The sequence below is a fragment of the Heterocephalus glaber genome, unplaced genomic scaffold (assembly GCF_053883595.1).
Source record: "Heterocephalus glaber isolate CG9 unplaced genomic scaffold, H.glaber_assembly_v1.0 deba00001465, whole genome shotgun sequence".
NCBI lineage: Eukaryota > Metazoa > Chordata > Mammalia > Rodentia > Bathyergidae > Heterocephalus > Heterocephalus glaber.
The window spans coordinates 18,496,463-18,519,032 of NW_028258312.1; the positions used below are offsets into that span (position 1 = coordinate 18,496,463).

General features: G+C 41.0%; 1 protein-coding gene and 1 long non-coding RNA gene across 6 annotated transcripts in view; one reads left to right on the forward strand and one right to left on the reverse strand.

The window, feature by feature from the left end:
* Rhobtb3 (Rho related BTB domain containing 3) overlaps positions 1-9,364 on the reverse strand; it is a 70,470-nt gene extending 61,106 nt beyond the window's left edge. For 3 of the 5 annotated variants that reach the window (XM_021255789.2, XM_021255787.2, XM_087180948.1), the window contains exons 1-3: positions 9,052-9,364; positions 8,693-8,918; positions 3,962-4,148 (exon numbers count right to left, since the gene is read on the reverse strand). In XM_021255789.2, coding sequence (XP_021111448.2) covers positions 3,962-4,148; positions 8,693-8,918; positions 9,052-9,053 — 415 coding nt within the window. In that variant the 5' untranslated portion in view covers positions 9,054-9,364. The remainder of the gene's footprint in view (positions 1-3,961; positions 4,149-8,692; positions 8,919-9,051) is intronic. The other 2 variants (XM_004841702.4, XM_021255790.2) reach the window with 1 other exon arrangement.
* Positions 9,365-13,940: 4,576 nt separating this feature from the next.
* Positions 13,941-21,627, forward strand: LOC147826602 (uncharacterized). Its single transcript, XR_015438962.1, has 3 exons — positions 13,941-14,534; positions 17,472-17,497; positions 20,454-21,627. It is a non-coding gene; the product is annotated as an uncharacterized LOC147826602 (long non-coding RNA).
* The last annotated feature ends 943 nt before the right edge of the window (positions 21,628-22,570 follow it).

Sequence of the window (22,570 nt, forward strand, 5' to 3'; positions counted from 1 at the left end):
ATCAAAAAAGAAAAAAACATACTGTCTAATGCTTCTGTTTGCAAACCGAATTGTTTGCAAACAGAACCATTTGTGAACTGAGGTATTACCGTACAAAGTTTAAGGAAAGGAAGACATTTTATTGGAAAAAGGGAAAAAGGAGAAAATAGATAGCTACCCTGATAAGAATCAGGGCAGGCTCCTCTGGAATGATAAGAGGACCCACGTGCTCTTTGTGCCCCACTGCTTTTATTGGGCGCCAGGGCCCTTCCTCCTACCTGGAACATGTCATAACCTGATGGATTCTCCTGGGCCATCACAGATGGATCCCAGGCCCCTGACCCTAACCCTGGGGGCCCACTGTCTATGTGCACATTTCTAAGTTGGCCCACTTGTCCTTGTCAGGGCCTCATCTCTGGAATTTATAGGGGAAGCTTAGGAGCCTTGCATACAAGGTTGAGTGAGTGGCCAGGCGTGGAGGCACATGCCTGTAATCCCAGCCTTGGGGATTAGGAAGATTGAGGTAGGAAGATTGCCACGAGTTCAAGGCCAGCCTGGGATACATAGTGAGTTCAAGCCCAGCCTGAACGACAAAGCCAGATCCTGTCTCAAAATAAAATAAAATAAAATAAAACAAGATTACAAGGTTAACTTAGTGATTTATCTAATGCAGGAAATGTCAGGTAAAAGGGCTGAAAACCAAGACCAGACCAGGCCACAACAAGCCTTTATTAGGGGAATAGATCGGCCGGGCTGTCTCTGAACAAAGGAGAGACAAAAGCAATATGGCCGGGGCAGGGAGAGTCTTTTATAGAGACTGGGGTGGGGTTTGTAGGGGCTGAGGTGGGGTTGAGTGAGGTAGTGACTAGGGAATGGAGGAGCCTGTGATGTCACTAAGTGGTAGGAGGTGAGCGAGTATTAGGTTACTTTCTAGGCGGGAACAGGGGCATGCTGGGAAGAAAGGTTTCTTCTTTGGTGGGAGCAACCATCTTGGCATGATGTCACACAGGGGAGGGGTCAAGGCACGATAGGAAGAGGGCAGCTACTATCCATAATAGCTCCTGAGGTAGTGGGAGACCTATCAGTAACATAGTGGCCCTAGAGTGGGAATACATATATACACACACACATATACATGTATGTATATGTACATGTGTGTATGTATATATGTGTACATATATGAGTATACAGATGCACAGGTGTGTATTTTTGTATACTAAATAAAGACTTTTCTTTTAAGTGGCCACCCCTTGTCTCCTCTGCATTTTACCGGAGGTTAGTGAGGGGCAGCTACCTTGGTTGAGCATCTGGCTTCCCCATCCACCTCCTCTTGCCTTGTTAATTGCTTTCTCCAGTAAAGTTTTAACTCTTCCTAGTCAGGATTTGCCAGAAAGCCCAATGAGGTCCTTATTTTATATTTTTTCCTGCCTCCAGGCCCCTTTCCCCTATGGATTTATAAATTTGGGTGTTCAATGTCCTATTCTTGTAAACCTTCTTGGTTTGATATTTTGCAAAATAAAAGTTAGTGAAGAAGGAAGTTCCTAAAGAATTCCAAGCTGTGGATGTCACAATTTAACCTTTATTCTAGCATGATTATTCTGAGAGAATTTATTTCAGAATGGGGAAAACTAAGAACAAGAGGCCAGAGGTCAATTTATCATGAAGCTAAGGAAGCTGAAGCTTAAAGGCCCTTCCTTTCTTTTTTGTTCATTTCCAAAGCCCTGGGAAGAACTTGAACAATATTCTTTCACAGGGTCATAAGATTTGCCAAATTTGCAAACTAAGACATTGTAACTATATTTGATTTGTCTCTTTTCACTCTAATTAAATTTATCTCGACCAGGCAGCTCTCCAGAAACCATGGTTATCTGGGGGATTCTACTATAAGGGGAAATTTAACTTTAGGTTTTGAAACTAAGTTTTAGAAGTGTTTTTCAGTCACTTCCTTGTGCACTTAAGTGTTTGGTAAATGTCCTAGTACAGGAACGACTTTCAGGGACATCTCTGCCACCTACAGTGCACAATTATTTGGCAGCTGACTGTAGAATGCTGAGTTGAAATAGGAATGCAACACAAACTGGTGGCTGAGGCCAGGAAGATGGGAAGAGTGAAGAAACATGCCAGGAAGAAAACTGATGACCACACTCTTCTGTCTCAGAAAATACCAATCAAAAACTACACAGCCCCCAAAGATCGCTGAGTTTGAGATTTAAAATGTAAAAGCAAAAGAGTTTCTTAATCAACTAAACGTTGGGGGTGGGAGAGAAAGGTGAGTCCAGCACCATTCTAGTTTGAGTACAGGGAGAGGCTCTGCATTATTCATCCAGACAGGAGATCGGTGGGTGGAGAAGTGTGCGGATGGAGATGCGGGTCAGAAGAGAGCCCAGACAATCACTGTGTGCTGACAGAGGAAATAATGAGCAGGTTAATGGTCTAGAAAAAGAGGAGGAGGGCCACAGGATGCATCCCAGGCAACAACTTCACAATGGTTAGTGCTCGTTGTTGGGGTGGGAGAGAATTAGAAGAACCAAGAAATAAAGAGTAACATTATTAAGTGGAGTAAGAGGAATGTCTGAATAATTTCAAGGATAGAACTGTAACTAAAGTGTATTAAATTTGGCAGTAAAAGGATATACCTGGCAACCCCACATGAGAACTTGGTGTGAATGTGAAATTCAAAGTGAGACTATAGTAGGCTAGAAGAGAGAATAGGAAGTGGACTCAGGAAGTATGAATAACTCTTTCAAGAACCATGACCAGAAGAAAAAAAAAAAAAAAAGCAGAAGGACGGGGAGGAGGAAGAGGAGGAAAAAGAGAAGGAGGAGGAGGGGAGAAAGAGAAAAAGACAGGGAAGTTGAGAGGATGCAGGGTCAAGTGTAGGTCAAGCTCGATTTATTTGTATCTACTAGTGCTAAACATACACCAAGCCTATGACCCAGCATTCCTATCCCTAGGGAACATCAAAGTTTTGATACTACTCCTAAGTATCACCAAAAGGAGAACAGATACCTAAATTATGGCATATTCATACAGAAATACACAAAGCAATAAAATGAGCAAACTACAGATAAGCACCACATATGGTACTATATAATTCCATTTGTATGAAGTTCAAGAATAGGTAAAACTAATGTAAATTGTTAGAAGTGGGAATAGCAGTTACCTCTGAGGAGAGAGAGGGGTTACTATCTGGGGAAAAGGCCAGAGGGAGGACTTTTCAGGAGCATTACAAGGGATATGTGCACAGGATCAAATGCACTAAGCTATACTCTAAGATTAACGAACTTCATGTCCTTTACTGTGCTAAACAGCAAAAAAAAAAAAAAAAAGTTTAAAAATTAATGAATAAAAATAAAATGTCAAAGATAGCTTTACTGAGGAAATGCCACTAGGAAAATCTGTAAAATACCACCAAATCTTATCGAACCCTGAGCTGGCCCTGAATTATTAAACTATCGTACGCAGAGCAGCAATGACTGGAACCACCTGAACCAAAAAAAATCCATTCATCGGCTGGGGGGAAACGATCCTTTCCTCAACCATTACTGTCCGTGTTTTCAGTTCTCTCATCATTTACCTCAAAATCCCGTTCCCACACCTACCTCTCTACCCTTCCAACAGCGAGGACCTTTAACTGTCAGAAAGAGGATTCTAGGGCTCAACATCAGCCTAATATCTTTCATACGTCAAAAGAACAGAATTACTGGCTTCTTTCACAGCTGTGGAAGAACAATTTAAGACACATACGTAGCAACAGAATCACAATAAAACTTTGGGATCCTCGCTTTTGCTATTATCATATCAAATAGAGATATTTGATATTATCTGATATTATCATATCAAACAGAGATCAGAGCTGGCATTTGAATCCGTAATAATTTTGGTTTTCAAACAAAATCAATTAATCATTAATAAACTTAGCTTTTTTTAAACTTAATCTCATACATGCATGCTCATTATGAAAAGAAAATTGAAAACTTACCATTTTGTCTGGTACCAACTGCAGCAATGATGACTGGAACTGAATTTAATGCCCTTTTTATCACTGGAATATAATTATCTTTCACTTCATGGAATGAAAACTTGTCGTTTACGTTGTATTTGATCACAATGATGTCAGCTCTCCCAATTAGGTTTCGGGACGTGTACCAATCACTGTCAAAAATGTCCTAGACCAAAATGCAGACAGTAAGCTTTAGTCTAGTCATCTTCAAATCAATCATGAAATAAACTGTAGCATAGTAGTTTCAATTTTTTGCTATATTTTACTTTTGGAATGAATATAATTTGTTTTTGAATAGGTACCTACATAATATTAAAACTGCTCTCTCCAATTTTTTTTAAAATTTGTATTCATTCATGCACTGGCTAAAAAGGCTACTTTAAGAATTCTTAAGTTTGATCAAAATAAGCCAGCTTGGGCTGGGGATGTAGCTCAGTGGTTCCAGCGCCTGCCTTGCAAGTGCAAGGTCCTGAGTTCAATCCCCGGTACAAAAAAAAAAAAGCCAGCTCTTTCAATCTTTATATTTAAAAATAAGCACTTTGTTTTAAAATTATGCTCCTTTTAATTACTAATCATTTTTAAAATGTAACAACATAGCATTAGATGCAAGAGTATCAGTAGGAGCAATGAAGCTTTAGGGGATTTTCCGTGATCTAGTTAAGACACTGCAGGATTTTTCAGCATTTCAAATTGCAACACACTGTGAATTCCATGTGTTCTCTATATTATTCACATTTGAAAAATTCATATATACTCTTCAACTTCATACTGTGTGTTACAGGGACTACAACATGGGAAGGAATACAACTGCAATTCATGTATTCTGCTCACATAATTCAGAATAGGCCTTTCCAGTTCTAAAATCTTTACTTTCCTACTACCACTAATAATGTTTATATTTAGAATTGGGGCCATAAGTAAATCTGTGAACAAATAGTAGTGTAAAGAAAATATTATGTATCCTAATTCTGTTGCCAAATATGCACAAATCGCTTTTTTCTCTTAGACTGGTTAAATATTAATCACCATTTGTCCTTTCCTATGGCCTTTGGTATGAATTTCTAGGATGTAATAAAGCTAGACTAAGGAAATAAGAAAGCTAGATGTGCCTAACCAGCCCAAACTCTGTTGGGCTATGAAAGGTTGCACTTTGAAATATGAATCCAAAACAGGAGTTAATAGCGTTTTAATCAATTCGTCGAGATCAAATTGATGAGACAGACCTTTCATCCTACAATGGACAATTCTGTTTGCCATGGAGGCACGTTCCATAGAAATGCCTGTTTGGAACTCAAATGCCTCCCCATTCCCTATACCCAACCCCCCGTCTGTCTCTCACAAGCACCCTCTGAGAATCCCTGGATTTTTAGACATAAATACATTATTGAAAGTGGAATGGATAGAGCAGGTTTGAAGGAAGTTTAAATGAACAACACACACAAAAAAGGCAAACGGGACTACCAACACTAAAGGGAAAAGCCTGAACTTGGTAGAGTGTACAGGGGAAAGACAGAATCATTTGCTACATGGCCCAAAAGAACCCCACCCTAACTTCCAAATTCCAAACCACAAAACCCATTCAGTTCCAACTGTATCTGTCACACTATTCAAGGTCAAAGTATTCAAGTACAACATAGTAACACCACAAAAATAGGAAGACAAAGTCAGAAAAATAGGATTCAAAATTTAATGTAAGTGGGACCAATACTCAGTAGCCATGTAACTCTGAGAGGATAAATCAAAAGTAGCTCCTTTAAACACTGCAAAGAGTTCAAAATTCCAGAGTTGCTGGAGAGGTATATGGGAAAAGAGACATTTAAGGGAAAATATCATGGGGAAAAAAATGTGTTTGGGAGCCAGATGTGGTGGTGTATGCCTGTCAGTAATCCCAGCACTCGGGAGGCTGCGGCTCAGCCAGTCTGGGCTAGTGTGTTGTGGGGCCAGCCTGAACTACACAGTAAGACCCTCTCTCGAGAAAAAAAAAAGGTTCAGGCATCATTAAAATCTACCGTACTGAGTATATAAAGACTCTAAGTACTTTTATTTGCAAAACAAATCCGAGGCTGGGTGCGGTGGCACTGTGTAATCCCAGCACTCAGGAAGCTGAGGCCCGAGGATCACTGCCACGTTTGAGGCCAGCCTGGGCTTTGCAGTGAGTTCTAGGCCAGTCTGAACTACACGAGACCTTGTCAAAAAAAAAAAAAAAAATGGAGCTTAAAACCTGCAGAAGACAATTGTGACTGTACTACTTCAATGCTTTTTTACAAAACATGTTTGGTAAACAGGAAACATCTAAAAATGAGAAATGAAATAATATAATTGCATGAAAAAAGAGGCTGATGGGAGAGTGATACTAAATAATAGGCTACATCTAATAAACGTGAAGCACATTTATTTTAAGAATGCCAACTATGTACAACAAGGAGTCAGAGTAAGGTCAAGGATCTACACAAAATAACTAGGGAAGGGAAGCACAATTACCTCATTCCAACTCCAAGGCAGTAACAACACATTGCTTCTCGAGCTATGCCAAAGAGAAAATGCTCCACTGACTTAAGAGAATTATGAAGGAAATCAAATGCTCCCACCCCTTGCAAATCAGTTCCAGGATTTCCTCTAGGGGGTTATGCAACACAGGGCTTGGCGCCACATCTGGAGAACTGAGCTCATCTTTAAAAAAAAAAAAAAATCTAAATTTCTACAACAAAATAATTTTATTCTACTTGTGGGACTGTAAATACAGCACTGACTAGGTACTAAAATTGCTGTCCCATGTCCTCTATTGGCATAAATTTTTGACTGATGTTAGGAAGCTGTTTAGTGTGACACATGACTGTACTAAGGGTATAATAAACACCGTGTAATAAGAGTAGCTACTGCTTACTCCCAGTGAAGCCAGCCTCTGGGTTTACAAAACTACCCATAACATCTCGCTTATTCCTCGAACAACCCTAGGCAGCAGAGATTAGTATGATTGCTCTGTAGATAGGGAATTAAGGCCAAGAGAAGGTAAATGATTTACCAAAGACACAAAGGCACCAAGTGGCACTGTAGAGATCTGAATTCATGTCCTTTTGGTATTAAAACTTGTGCTCTATCTGCTCTAAGTTTATATTCCTTTTTTTTTTCCTCTTAAATTCTTTTATTGGTACATTTTAGGTATAGAATACATTCACATTTATCATTGGGTGCTTGTACTTGTACATGATGTATCTTGGTTCTTATTTTTTTCCCCACTACCTGTGCACCCTTCACCCCCTCTGACACAATCAATTCTAGTATCTCTGATGGTCTTTACTTACCACCTGGGGTAAAAAACACCTTAGAATGTAGAACTCTGCAAACGTAATCTACTACATTTGAGGACCCATTACAAACTGGCCAATTATTTTCTCTATGTTTATTTACTCTATTCACTAAACATTTGTTTATTTGTTTTGTTTTTTGGTACGGGGATTGAACTCCAGACCTTGCACTTGCAAGCCAGGCAGCGGAACCACTGAGCTAAATCCCTGGCCCTTACTAAATATTTGTTCAACTGCATGTGGAGCCAATAAGGTTTTAGACTGTAAGATCTTTCAGAATGAAAAGGCCAAAGTAAAAGAAATAATTCATTTGATTTTGGAGAATCCTGCCAATAAATTCTCCATAGAAGCTTCTTATGGATAGCACCATCATCGTTCCTAAGAGTTTAATAGCGTTCCTGATACTGGAAGGCCCTGCTTTTAGCTTATTTTAGCACATTAACATAATGTTCATTGAAAATGGGTGTGGACAAGTGATTTTTTTCCCATAATACGGAAATTGGCATAATAATTTTTTAGAATATATTCTATATATTTCTTTAGAAGGTATGCTAGTTCCCTGTAGCCCTGATTCGTTTTTAAATTGCTATTTAAACATAAAATCTCACATAATGCTAATTTGTATTTGTCAAACAGTTTCTTCTGTTATAAAAAACGCAATCTTTAGCCTTATATACCAGTACCAATACCAGTAAAGAATGAGACATTTTCAAATAGGATTAAATAAAAACATTTGCATGTATATATTTAATATGTTATTGTGTACTGAAAATATTTATGTGTCGAGAGGCAAATTCCTTCATCTTTTTATCAAACACTCAAGAATCAGGCTAAATTTCATCTACTTTACTACAATTTCATTCAATTAGTACAATTTCTGATTCATGGGCTGTTAAACACAAAGTGTCTAATATAAAAATGTGTTTGCATTATTAAAATTTAAAACACTTACTAAATCTTTTCAGACTCAGTCCCTGTCCCCCCTCGCCCCACCCACCGTTTCCATGGATACTATTTCTGAACTGTCCCTGAGCCTGCATTGAGCTATGAGGGCTGTATTTGTGGTACCCTAATATCACCCTATCCTCCACAGGGCTGGTATGAAAAAGCATTGCTCTTTGCTAGTGAACGTTGGTGACCCTGCCCCTTGGGGTCGGCACATTCAACTGTCAGCTGTCCACGAAGGAAGGGACAGCTAACAGTACGAGTAAGTGCTGCGAATTTACTCGGGCTTTTGGTCGTAAAGCTGTCTTCTCGGTGGTCCTGTCCCCTGCCTATAAAACAAAGGACCTAAGATTTTCCCCAAAATGTAAGAACAAAACTCTACCCAGGTAATGTGGACCCTCCACATTCACAGAAGTGGGGGAAGGGGGGGGGGGAACAAAGGGCAGCCGCCGCCCCTTACCCAGACGGGACAGTCGTGGACCAGGAGCTTGACGTTCCCGAACGCGCTGGCCTGGTACTCGGTGAACACCGGCCGCGCCACCGTGCCGGCCGCGTTCAGCAACAAGCTGCTCTCGTCCCCGGAGACCAGAGGGCTTCTCCCCAGGTAGGTGCGGATGAGCCCCGACGGCCGCTGGTCCTGGTGGAACGCGTCCCCCTCGTTCCCCAGCGCCACGATGTGAATGGACCTGCACGGGCACAGAGCGGGCGAGGGGCAGGGGCGCGCGGTCAGGGCGCGCCGCCAGGTGGGCAGCAGCCCCGCGCCCGGGCGCTCGGCGCGCGCCCGGCCGGGACAATGGCAGGACGGCGACGCGTACGTACATGGTCTCCGAGCCCAGGGCAGGGCGGCTACTCGGAGAGAAGCGGCTCCTCACGGCCTCTCGGGGCCCGCGGGCGGCGTGGGAGCCCGCAGTCCGCTCATCCCCGGCCGTGTCCGCCTCGCGCGCCTCCACCGCGGCGCGGCCGAGCAGCGCCGGGCCCGGAGCGGGCGGAGCGCGGCCGGCCGGTCACCAAGCGCGCGGGGACATCGACATCGCGACCGCCGGGTCCCGGTCGCGCGGTAGCTCTGCGGCCCCGAGAGGATTCCACCGAGCGCAGCCCCGTCTCCCCCGCGCCTCCCGGCGGGCAGCTGTCGCCTCCCACTGCTGCAGCCGCTCCTCCTCCTCCTCCTCCTCCTCCTCCTCCTCCTCCTCCCCGGGGCGGGGACGTGGGGGCGGGGGGCGTCGGAGGCCGGGGCCTTGGCCCTGAGCCCGCCGAGCCACACGTGCTGCCCGGGAGTTCGGGGACGCGGGGGACGCGCTCCCCGCCCAGGCCGGGAGCCCGGGCGGCGGCGGCTGGACACAAAGGAGCCGCAGAATAGAAATGAATAAATACAGCAGCGCCCGGCCCGAGCGCTGGCGGCTGCCAATCTGCCTGCAGCAAGTTTGTTCAACTCGAAAGGCTGCGGGTAACCAGAGCCAGAAAAGGGGGTGGGGCGACGCGGCCACCACTCACTGTGGACTGGAGAAGAAAGGCTAGCGGAGGACGAGGGATCCAAGCCCTTGTGCTGCTTCCACCCCGCAAGTTTCCCCCCTCTTGGCCTTGGGCGAAAGTGTTTCTACCACGCCTGCCGCTTTGTCATTTGTCAACACGCAGTACAGCTGTTTTCTAAAATCATACTTGGAAGAAAAGAAAAAAATAAAGGCAGCATTCATGCAGCTGCAGAAAAGGTTCTTTGTTTGCACACCAATTAATTGGCTAATGTCACTTCTGGTGGATTATTTACCATTTCAAGCTATGTTTGGCCAAAAACTGCAAGATTTTTTAAGTGCTGGGATTTTTAGTGTGATCGTTTTGAAAGGAAGTTACGCTACTTTGCTAAGAGATTTTTCAGCACACTTTATGGCTAAATATTAAAAAATATTTCGCAAACCAACTGAAAAAAATAATAACCATGTTAACCTGAGGACACTTGAGATTCTTTCTTGATGACATGCAGAAGGAAAGGTTGTGGGTTTCCCTCAAAGGCCCCAAACTAATGTCAGTGCAAATGAACACCACAGGACTGCTAATACCAGAGGGCCTGGAGCACGCTGGAGTTCCTCCATAAACATTAAAATTCTCACACGTAAAGGGTTCTTGTTTACCCTTTATTTTGCCCTACTTTAAAATTGTACTGTTTCTTTCCTCAACAGAGCTATTTTGAGTGTATGAAGCATGAGGTACTGAGAAGGGTAATGAACACTACAGAGGCCTTTAGAGCTTTTTATTCCGGGTCCTTTTTGCTCAGTTGAAAATAGTTTCTCATGCTCAGATGGGGTAGAATGGGAGACATTCTCTATGTAGTCACTGATTTTTCAAAAATTAATTTCCCTTGGCACTAAGTATAATTTCTTTTAGTCTCTAGAACCTCAACTATCTTGAAAAATTCAAGCATACATCACCTTTTCTCATAGATCCAAAGCAAATATAATTTTTCAATCAGTCCCCTCCAAGAACCCACAAGACAAACACAAAGACACAAAATGGATGACTGAATAAAGAAAATGTGATATAAATTCAATGAAATAATGTTTTGTTTGAGATAGGTTCTCACTGCATTTCCCTGGCTGGTCTGGAACTCTTGTCCACTAGTGATCCTCCCACCTGAAGCTTCTAAGTAGCTAGGACTTTGGGCATCTGCACTATACTGGGCTCAAGGAGCTGTTCATCAGCCTTTAAAGATTAAGGAAATCCAGGTATATCCTACAACACAGATGAACTTTGAGAATATCATGCTAAGTTCTAGTCCAAGAGGACTAGTTCACTTACATGAGGTATCTAAGCTAGTCAAACTCTTGGAAATTGAAAGTAGGACAGTGTTTACCAGGGGCTGGGAGTGGAGGAAAAGGGGTGTTGTTCAATGGGCACAGAGTTTCAGTTTTGCAAAATGAAACACTTATAGCCATCTATTGCACAACAAAATGCATATGGTTAACACTACTGTACCGAACACCAAAAACATGGTGAAGATGGTAAAATTTATGTTATGTGTTTCTTAGCGTAGCACAAAACATACATGAGCAAACAGATACCAGATCTGTGACAACCAGGAAATTGCAGGAAGGGAGAAAGCATTCATTTTTTCCTCAGTTAAGGAGGGTATGAGCCAGGCCTGTGCTAGGTAGACATGAATGATACTAAGATGCTTAAGATTCACCCCTTGCTCTCGAGAAGCTAAGTTTCACTGATAATCACTAGATCATGAACATTAACACACCTGTTCCTTTTGAAAATATGCTGATAATTATGATACAGAGCCAGGCATGGTGGTACATACCTGTAATCCCAGCACTCAGGAACTTAGGCAGGAAGAGCTCTAGTTCGAGGCCAGCCTAGGCTACACAGGGAGACCCTGTCTCAGAACAAAACAAATAATTGTAATACAGGCTAATGCATTCAGTAATGGTGCTATGTGCAAGTACAAGCATAAAGTTCAGTTAGTGTTAAGAAGTCTATGCTATGCTATGCGTCGTCAGAGAAAAGTTCATAGAGGCAGTAAACCTTGTCTTGAGTCTTAAAAGATGAGTAAGAGTTTGCTAGATCTGGAAGAAGAGATGGGCCGGAAGGAATATTGAGAAAGAAATGAACAGATATGCAAAGCACAGCACAAAGCTGTGGAGTTGGGCATGATTGTGGCTTGTTCAAAGAGCAACTAGAGCTGGAGTTAGCGCTGGAGTGCAGATACCTCTGGTAAGGCAGGTAGAAAGGAGAAAGTCAGAGGCTTCTGTTTCCAGACTGACGTATAGCTTGGGAATCCCAAGTGGCGTAGACCTGACCACCTTCCCCCTAGTCCCCATAGGTGACAACTCTGGCCGGGTGATAACAAACCCATTTGCTCTGCCAACATAGCTAAACTGTCTCCTAAACTCTGCATACAAGTAGAGCCCCATGATTAGTTGTCACCCATGGAATGCACTCTAACTGAGCAGTTGAGAGACAATATGCCTTCTCTGCTTCCTTTTTTCCATCCATCAATCAGAGGAAGCTCAGTCAGCCTTGAATCCCTGTTTGACAACATTGGCACCGCAGTGTGGAACCAGTCCCTGGGTGGCTGGTTACAGCAGACCCTCCTCACAGCGTGCATTGTACTGCGGTGTCAGTGAGAAGTAGATCTTTAGTGCATTAAGCCAGACGCCCTCAGGACAATTATTATAGCAGCTGGTGTTTCTTGTCTTGGCTAACAGACTATCATAGATAGTCCATTTCCTGACATCTTAAGATACTTTTCATATAAGATCATTTTTTAGTACTTTCCTTTTATTTTAAATTTTTATTTGGCTTATGCATTTCTCAGCTTTTTCTCATTGTAACAAAATACCTGAGACAAACAGCTTAAAGGAGGAAAGATTTATTTTGGCTCACAGTTTCAGAGGTTTTCAGTCCATAGTTGGCTGGCTCCAGAGCTGTGGACTTGAGGTGAGGCAGAAACATCATGGTGGAAGGACCTGACAGCAAAGCCACTCACTTCATGGCATCTGTGAAGCAGACAAAAGGGAAAGAGTCAGAGGAAGGGGTCTGGGAAGGTCAGGCATAGTCACGAAGGTCAAACACCCATGATCCTCTCCCTTCAACTAAGTCCACTTCCTATTTCTATCACTCTATAATGTTATGGCTTATGTTTAGATGTTCCCCAAAGCCTCATGCAGTCATCGGTGGGACTTATTCAGAGGTGGCTGGATCTAGAGTGTGTGATGCTGGGATTGATTCATGGTGCAATACTAGGATCACAGACACTAGGATTAAGGGTGTGAGTGCTACCTGCCCTAAGTAGCCTGGATAAGATATAATGGCTAGAAAGCGCTGTGGTCATCTCTTGTTGCTTTGCTACTGTCTGCCTGCTGTGAACCATTTCTGCTTTGCAATGCCTGACTGCCACGCCACCCTGCCTTGGAGCCAGCTGATTATGGACTGAAACCTCTACAAACTGTGAGCCAATAAACCTTTCCCCCTTTAAATTTGGATGTTGAGTATTTTGTCTCAGCAACAAGAAAAGTAACCATGACAGCTCCAGCTCCCAATAATGACATCAAATTATGATCTCATGGATGTATTAACCCAGAGAGCCTTCACGATGTAATCGCTTCCCCTAAAATCCATCAGCTGGCAAACAAGCCTTGGAGAACATTTCTAATCCAGACCACAGCAGTTTATGTATTTCTAATTTTCTTTACTGGCAGCATTTCAAAAACATACTACTTTTACAAGAACAAATGGGAACATACGAGTTTATTACATATCCTCAACCTCAAGGTCACTAGGGAATATATAGGAAAGGTTTCCAGCCCAAACAATATTTTTTCTTAGAGTTTTAGTGGCTGAAATGCTGCTGTTTCATATTCACTCTGCTAGATGTTTTTATCCCAGGATAAGATGTGGCATATGGTCATGTGAGGTAACTCAATGAGCTATTGCTGGTCACAGCTTTTGAAAAGTGCTCTGGTTCCTTCGTGACTAAAGATGAAGCAAGTGTTGGTGAGGGAAGCCCTGCAGAATGAGGTGTGGCAAAAATGTTTCCAACTGTGTGTCATGAAAACTAGGTTTTTACAGAGGTATCTTCAAGTCTTGCCTAAGGAGGCAGCAGAGAAAGATGCCAAATAATCAGAGATCCGAACTCTACTGTCCCCACCTGATTAAAGTTGACCAGAGTCATTTTATCAGAGCTACTTTTCCTTTTAAGTATTAGAGTTTCATGTTCACTTAAATTAAAAAGTTGCTAAGGTTAAAAACAAATATTTTAAGATGACATCTATAGCTGTGGTCTCCAAAATGGGAGTCGAGAGATCCCACTGAAATTCCAAACTAAAATATTTAGGCTTCTATTCACAAATGCATATTTTTAACCAAAAAAAGGGGGAAATTAAGCCTTACTAATATTTAACGTGTACATTGGCAAGGGCAACCTTTTTGATCAGTAAATGGACAGCCACAAGGTGTTCTGAGGGAAGGGCTGTTAAGGTTTAGATCTCAAATGTCCCCCAAGTTTTCATGTGTGTGGGAGGTGATTGCATCATGAAGATGTTCTGCTCATCAGTGGACTCCTCCATCGATGAGTTCATAGCCAATTGCTCTGTCAGGAGACGGCTGGTTGCGGGTGGGTCACTGGGGCCTCAGACTGGAAGGGTATATTCTTGTCCTCAGCTCCTGCTTTCTCTTTCTGTTTCCTGCCTGCCGTGGTTGAGGACTTTTTTTTTGCCCTGCCCCTCTGCCATCCTGTTCCTGCCATGGAGCTGGTTGCCCATGGACTGAAATCAGAAGCCAAAAATAAACGTCTTCTCCTTTAAATCGTGAGTATTTGGTATTTTGCCCCAGAAAGGAGCAAGTGACTAAGATAAAGTTAGGACATGCTGTGCAGCCTGGGGCAGGGAAGGGCTTTCCTTTGTACACCTTCAGTGTGTGGCCATGATTATAGCTTCGGGGTCTAGCTAAGGGGATTATGGGTGGTCCTTAAGTAAACGAACTCTTACAGCATGCCACAATGGAGATAGAGTTTTCGCTTGATTTTAGCCAGAAGGCCGAGAAGCAATTGGAGATAGAGTTTAAAATGCAAGCGAAACAAACACAATTGGCCAGGCTGACAGTTCTGATGCTGTAGGAGCCACATTAAGGTTAGAAGGAGGAGAAGAAAGAGAAGAAGGATGACAGCAATAACAACTAATCAAATCTGCAAAGTGGCCATAATAATTGAATACTCTTTTAAGGATGAATAATTAACATTCACTTTGCAGCCATCGACTAAACTCTAAGTGTGTTCTATAGTTAATTAGTAATGATATTCTGAGTCAGTCACAATTACCTTACCATTTAAAAAGTAAACATCCAAACATGAAGACAGAACTCCAGAATGTTTCCAGCCTGTGTAGTATTGTCCTATTCGAGCCAATCATTTAAAGAAAAGGCACCAATAATAAATGCTAAAGAAACAAAACAAAACAAACAAACAAACGAAAACTATTCGGGAAGTCAAAAAGCCACACACCACTGGGGAAATGGTTTTCTGCTTTCCAAGATAAAAGTGGCTGGAATAGTACAAGGAGGAGAAATTGGGGAGCAGGGGCAGCTGCAGATGTGTTTTTAAAAAGGAAGGGGACCAAGAGATGGATGGAGGAGGGGAAGGAGGGAAAAGAAAAGAAATAGAAAAGGAGTTGAGCTGGGTTAAGTGCATGTCCCAACTTCCCACAAGGAATATGAAGGAAAGCTATAATGAAGATACAAGTTCTCTTGTGCATATTTGAACAATATTGTAAACAATATGTTGACTTTTTAAAAATAAAAAAAAAACTATCTTGTGCAAAACTTGTAGGTGTAACTACTGATGGATTAGTTGTTTTGACTAAGAAAACGTTTTTGAAATAAGAAAGGATTCCAAGATAAGCTCATAATGAGGGCAAACACATGAAATTCATTCACAGCATAGGTCATAGGCAGCTATTTCAGCAAAGCTGCAGCCAGAACATATAACAGAACAGGAAGTGATAAAAGTGGTTAATTTGTGAAAACAAGAATTTTATAGCATATTAAAATTGTTTTCATGGGGAAAGAAAGGAACTCTTCCGCATTGTTGGTGGGAATGTCAATGAGTACAACCACGATGGATATCAATGTGGTGTTTCCTCAAAAAAATAAAACTAGAAATTTCATTTGACCCAGTTATTCCCCTCTAGGTATCTTCCTCAAAGCGTTAAAGACATCATAACATAGTGACCCATGCATACCCGTGTCTATAGCAACACAAGTCATTATACTAATCTTGGAAGTGCCTTTATGTCCACCAATGGATGATTGGAGAAAGAAAAGATATTTACACACAATGGAGTACTCCTCTGCCATAAAGAAAGATAAATTTCAGTCATTTTAGGAAATTCGATGCACCTTGAGACCATAATATTAAGTGAAATAATTCCGACACACAAACTTAAATATCACATGCTTTCTCTTATATGAGAAACCCAAAGTTATAAATAAAGAGTAAATTAAAAGATAGATAAGAGGAAGCAGGGGAGTAGATCTTTCTCAAATGGGAAGGGGTTAAAGAAATACAGGGAGAAAGAAGTGGAGAGGTAAAGAGTATGAAAAGAGGAACTGGAGTATGTGATGTACATGTACCAACTCCAACAAGGAACATAAACAGTTTGTACTGCACACATATGTTAATTAAAAATAAAAATAAAATTGTTCTCATTGTGAAATATAACATACAGAAAAGTGGATCGATCCTATATTTAGTAAATAATTATAAATTAGGTAAATATTCTTAAAGTCTTCCGGGTTTTGAAAAAAAACCAGCATTAGCAGTGTTAATGCAATAGCACACACAAACACGTGCAAACACACACACACACACACACACGCTTCCTCCCTTCAGTGATAGCCTTCTTGCCTCAGAGAGAATAAGCCTGACCTTATGATCATTATTTATATTTCCTTATCCTTTCCCCATGTATACATGCATTCCTAAACAAATAATTCACTTTTGCTCCCTTTTGAACCTTCTGTAAGTGGCATCACATTGTGTGCACTCTTCTATACCTCGATTCTTTGCTTCACCATCTTTGTGAGATCCAACCATGTTGATTTAGCTGCAGTTCGTTCCTTTCATATCTTTGCATCACTGAATAGCACCCAATGGAGGTATAGGTGACCATTTATGTATCTGTTCCATTGTAGATAGACGTGGGTTATTTCTAGTGTTTGCTCATTATAAACAAAGCTGCAAGGACCTCTTGCTTTACTGTACAGAATACTTGAGAGTTTGCGAGCCACAGGGAATGTGTGTGTCCAACCACAGTGGGTAATAGCTGATTCCAAAGATGATTTTACCCATTACTCTCCCAACATCAGCTCACAAGAATTCTCCCCATAATCCTTTACATACTTAAATATACTCACTGTTTTGCAAGCATTATATTAATTACAAATACCGACTCAATTCTCATGACAACCCAGTGGAGTAGGTTCTATTAGTATCCTAATTTACAGAAGAGAACATTGGGACACAGAGAGGCTGAGTAATGTGTCCACTGCTACTCAAACACTGAGTAGAGGAGCAAGGATTACAACTCGGGTGATGGATACCAGGGTCGAAGCCCATACCCAACTACGGTGTATGGATGTTTAAAAGTATTTCCTTCGTGACATGATTTTTTTTCTATAGAAAATAATGCATGTAACTTATAAAAACTCATATCTGATATAAGTTTCTAACTCCTTTATATATTTTACAGATACAGTTTCAGTGGATTTTGAAGAAGTAAGTTAAACATGTTAAAATGTACACCACCTTCTGATTAGTTTGCTGGGACAAAGAACAATACAAGGCAAGATGGAAATGTATTAACCAAATTTCAAGCAAAACCTTTGCATAATGGCTTATGTGGCTAAAAAATAAAATCATGAGTTAGTAACCCAGTGAATGAAGCAGCCCTTCATTTAATGCCACAAATTTTTGTGAGCTCTTTTCAGAGCCCTATTAATTAAACAGCATAAAATCAGACATCTACATTGCTGTATCTGAGTGCAAACAGCATTTAAATTAAACCTTAAAGAATGCAACATACTCAATTATTGTTCTTCCTAAAAGCTTTATAATAATTACATCTTACAGAGAAAAGTTTTCATATTATCAATACATTTTTGAATTGTTTAAAATACTATTTATTTGATAATTCTCATATCTATTGAAACATTTCAATTTCAGAGTGTTACATTGTGTTCATATTGTATGAACAGTAATATATGCATATACTTTATGAAAGTCTTCAGGGTGTACTTAAAATCCATTCTGATGGAGTGCTCAGTCAGAAAAGTTGGGAGCCTTCTGGCTGGTGCCTTAAACAGTGCTCGGTGGAGGGCAGGCTTAGAAAGACACCGAAGTGAAGTGCGGGCTTCCTGTGAGACAGGAAGTAAAGAACAGAAAGGGAGATACTGCAGATCTGCCTGCCTAGGAGTCAGCTTGGTGAAAGAATGTATTTGTATTGTTTTAACTAATCTAATGAGAGATAAAGTTTGCAAATTTACACAAAAGTCATAAAATTCAAAATTAGCTTTCTTCTTTTCTCTTCAATAAGAGCTTGCATATACAGTACTTTTGGAGGGTAAGCTAAGCAGTCATTCACCAGGGTCTGTACCATTTGGTCAGTCATAAGGAAAATTGACTTAACTCACTTTATTACCTAGGTGATTCTTCTCAGGGCAGTAGCCTACAGTTTTTTCTCATCTATGACCTCCTTCCAAATTGCAAGGCTGAAAAATCACCTGTGTTTAAAGCCAAAAGGAGAATCCAGAATGCTATGCACATGCACAACCCAACTATCGGGTGCTCTTTCAGAGACGGTGTAACATATTTGTTTCTCTGAACTTCTGTTATCCACCCACGTTTGTCTCTGTGGTCAGTGGTGCTTTTCAAACAACTGTTCTGATTTTCAGTTTAAAATATTACATGAAAATACCAGAACATATGCTCCTTTGAGCCAGAACAATCAGCACTTTTCAGTCTTCAACTTCAAAGCTATCTGGTTGTCCTTTAATATGTCTGCTCTGTTACTTGGCCCTTGAGAATTCAACTATTTTGAGTTATAAAATACAACTCCCATTTTAATAACTAAAAATACAGTTATTACTATCAAGCACATTGATCATCATTTATTGATGCATAATATTTTGTGACATTTTTCCACTAGTAGTCATACAGAAATATAGGATGTTAGATTGAAATGGATAATTTTTTGAGATCTCTAATACACTAAAATAGATGTTTAAAGTATTACTATGATTTGCTCTTGTTTTAACTGTGCTAACAATTGTGCCATCTCCAGTGCTCGATTCCTCTTGCATTCTCCCCATTTCTTGCGCTTCCTTAACTTGCTGCATTGGGAGACAGGCACCTCTGCCATGGCCATCCACTGGGACATTCAGCAAACAAGCTTGGAAATTCTCTCCCTTTTTTGTTCAAAGAATATTACAAGCCACTTTACCTGACCTCTTTTGCCCTCATATAATACTTTCTATTCTTCCTTTTCTAAACTTGTTTTCTACTCTTCACTTCTGAATCTACAATCTCGGCTGGAGTTAAAAACTCTGTTTTACAGTGACAGCAATTGAAATTTTCTTAGAGATTTTTTTTTTCCTGAGGAAAGCTCAGCTGATGCCATTAAATATTAAATTGCCAGTGTGTATCCTTGGTGAACAGCCCCTTGGGCATTCTACCATCACCCAGCAGAGACATCTAAAATTTTCAGCTTATGTTAAGGAAGCTTTTCTTTTTCACTTCATTGTTTCCTGCTGTCACCTTCTCCAGCGGTTCCCCCAGGTACCTTCTTACTAACACAGGTCTTCATGTTCCTCCTCAGAGCTCCATTACTTTTCATAAATATTAAGCTAGAGCTTCAGTATTATATTTGATTGATATACTCTCCTCTCTTGAGGCATCTGGATTTGTATAATCATCATCATCTCTCCAGCTGTATTCCAGCTGTATTTTGGTGTAGCCAGATCCACCCTCACTCCCAACCAATCACTGGCACCACTCCTACATGTCCAGGACTGTTCCAGCTGATGTAGGGACAAGTTTGTGTTCTTTAAATCGTTCTAGCATTAAAGTCTCCTGCTGCTTTAGGACCAGGGTAGAACAAAGGCAGTCTCAATTTGCATTAGAAAGCATTCTGTCCTTTCTCAGTGAAAGGCTAAGTAAGGACAGCAAAGCAAACATGCTTCTGGGCTAATCCCAGGAGAAAGCAGAGCTTTTCAGTTTTCCTCTGGAGTACCCCCCAGTACTGATACCTAGACATTTGCCTTTCTCTCAGCTGCCACCCAGGTTGCAGATTACGCGATGTGCTACAACTCCAGATTTCTTCAAAGTCTTCTCAAGTTTTGTCTTTAGGTCAAGTACCTCCTTGATATAATGTAAAAGTAAGGATTAAATTGTCAACCAAAAAAAAAAAAAAAACGGAAGGAGTGTTGTTTATGCTGTGAGTTTTTCTTTATATAGCTTTGATTTACTACTATGGAAATTAGCAAATCATAAAGGGAATTTATTAAATCCTGAAGGGCCAGAAAACTTCTTTTGGTGGAATCACCCAAGAAATGGCATTTCTTTTTTTTTAACTAGTCAGAAACTATCTTTTGGGGGGTGAATAGAAACAAAAGAATAAAAGGCTAATTGTTATTGAAATGTTTGTTACATTTGGAAAAAAATTCTATTTTTACAGATCACTATGTGTAACGTCTGAACTGTGGAAAAAGTCTATCAATGAAGGAAAAGAATGAGACACTCAGAAATGTGGGATCGTGGTGAAACATGAGAAGTAATGAAGCATATGTAGTACAAGCAAAACAGAACAGACAAAAGAAAAGTTACTTTGTTCCATTTTGTTTCAGTACAAGCATTTTAGTACTCACTAGTAGCCTTAACAAGAACAATCTGTCACTGAGGCTCTACCCATAAATGGGCACAAATTATACACTATTAGTAACTCTTCATGCTAGACTCTGGAATTAGGCATTTTCAGCCAGTGAATTTTACTAACCCACTATAATCTAATAAATTACTCAGGCCTTTTACATTAACTCGGATTATAATGTTTTTTCTAACAATTATCATTGTGGTCTCCAAGATTTTTATTGCAGAAAGTGAAACTGATCTAAATAGAGTTCTCATTCTAATCGACCCAGCTAGATATGTCATGGGGTGAAGGCAGCTGGGCTCCTCAGGGTGGCCTCAGGATGACATTACCCTAGTTAAGTCATATTTTCTGAGGCTCGTTCCTCAGTTTTGCAAGTTCAGAAACTTTATTTTGTCTGGGTGCTCATGTTTAATCACTCTCTGGGGAGTAGCTTGTGCTAACCCAGTGTACAAGAGTCCAATATGTAAACTGCAACAACTATTTGCTAACGTATAATGAGAAGCCAGGCTACCAGAGGGACTAGAAACTTATGACATGTGGCCGACACCTTCCCCAGTAGGAAAGACTACATGCGAAGCCCAATATTATCTTTCAGTTCAACAAACACTTATTAAGCACCTACAGTACAGATCATTTTGACCCCAAGGATATTTTGCATATATAAAATTTTTAATGACAATTATACCAACATTCAGGTGTCATAGAAAGACATTATTTTCCAGAGCAAACTGCATTAAGCGGATCTATGCCTTGATCGATTTTTCTTTTTTTTCTTTGTTTTGGTACTGGAGATTAAACTCAGGACCTGGTGCTTTCGAGGTAGGCGGTGGCATCACTGAGCTAAATCCCCGGCCCTTGATTGATTTTTCTGAGTTTTCTCTTCTGATTATCAGGTTCCATCAATCAGAAAGGAAAGACTAGTGAACTATCAGCCTGATGATATTAGTCATGAGGATCATCCAATAGGCACAGTCACAAAGCCAACCTGTGTATGTGGTTCTTCCAAGGATTTTTATGTCTCCCTGAACAGATATGAAAATGATTGCATGTGAAGTATTTGTGATTTTTACTACTAGTGTTTCATATCAAGGAGTGACTTAAAAACTTGGAGTCTTCCAGACCCAACCTGGGTACCTAGGCCACTAATCCCTCCCACTATCCAGTACCAGAGGTTATTTCTAAGGCAAATTCTTCTTGAAAGCTTCCTAGCCTGTTTAACCTAGCATGCCCCACTTTCTGATATCCTTTTTGTAGACCCAACCAAAACTTATCCTGATCACCTAGGTTTTACCCATACTTTGATTTCTTCCCACCACTTCTAGTCTACCTTCTGCAATTCCAGTAGGGCTGGAAGAGAACCAAGCCATTACTACTCCATGCTGCTGAAGCACTACCATTCTTCTGAGATCCAGGAGAGAGATTTACTGTATACTCCTCACCCCATGCTGCTCTCATTTAGCAACCTCCAGTCAACTGTGTCATCTCACACTACACCACACATTTTTAAAAAATTACTTTATTTTATTTTATTTTCTGTACCGGGAATCAAACTCAGGACCTTACACTTGATAGGCAGGAGCACACCACTGAGCTAGGTCCCTGGCCACCAACCACATATTTTGCTCATTAAATGCCCAATGTCTGGCTCCCTTTCTGTTGACACCAGATGTATTCATGGTCCTCCATGATCTAGTGTCCTCATGATCACTCATCCAACATTTTAGCCTCTTCATCTCTGCTGACCTTCACCTCCGCTCTATTTCATCTCACATTACCTATAGCCAGGCCCTAAATATAATCACTAAATGCAGCTGCTTCACATGGAGAACGTGCATCAAATATCCAACCTTCTGGACGAGCAGCCTTCTATCCTGTTTTCATCTCTCAATTGCTCCCTGCACATGTGCTCATAGGGCTTCCTA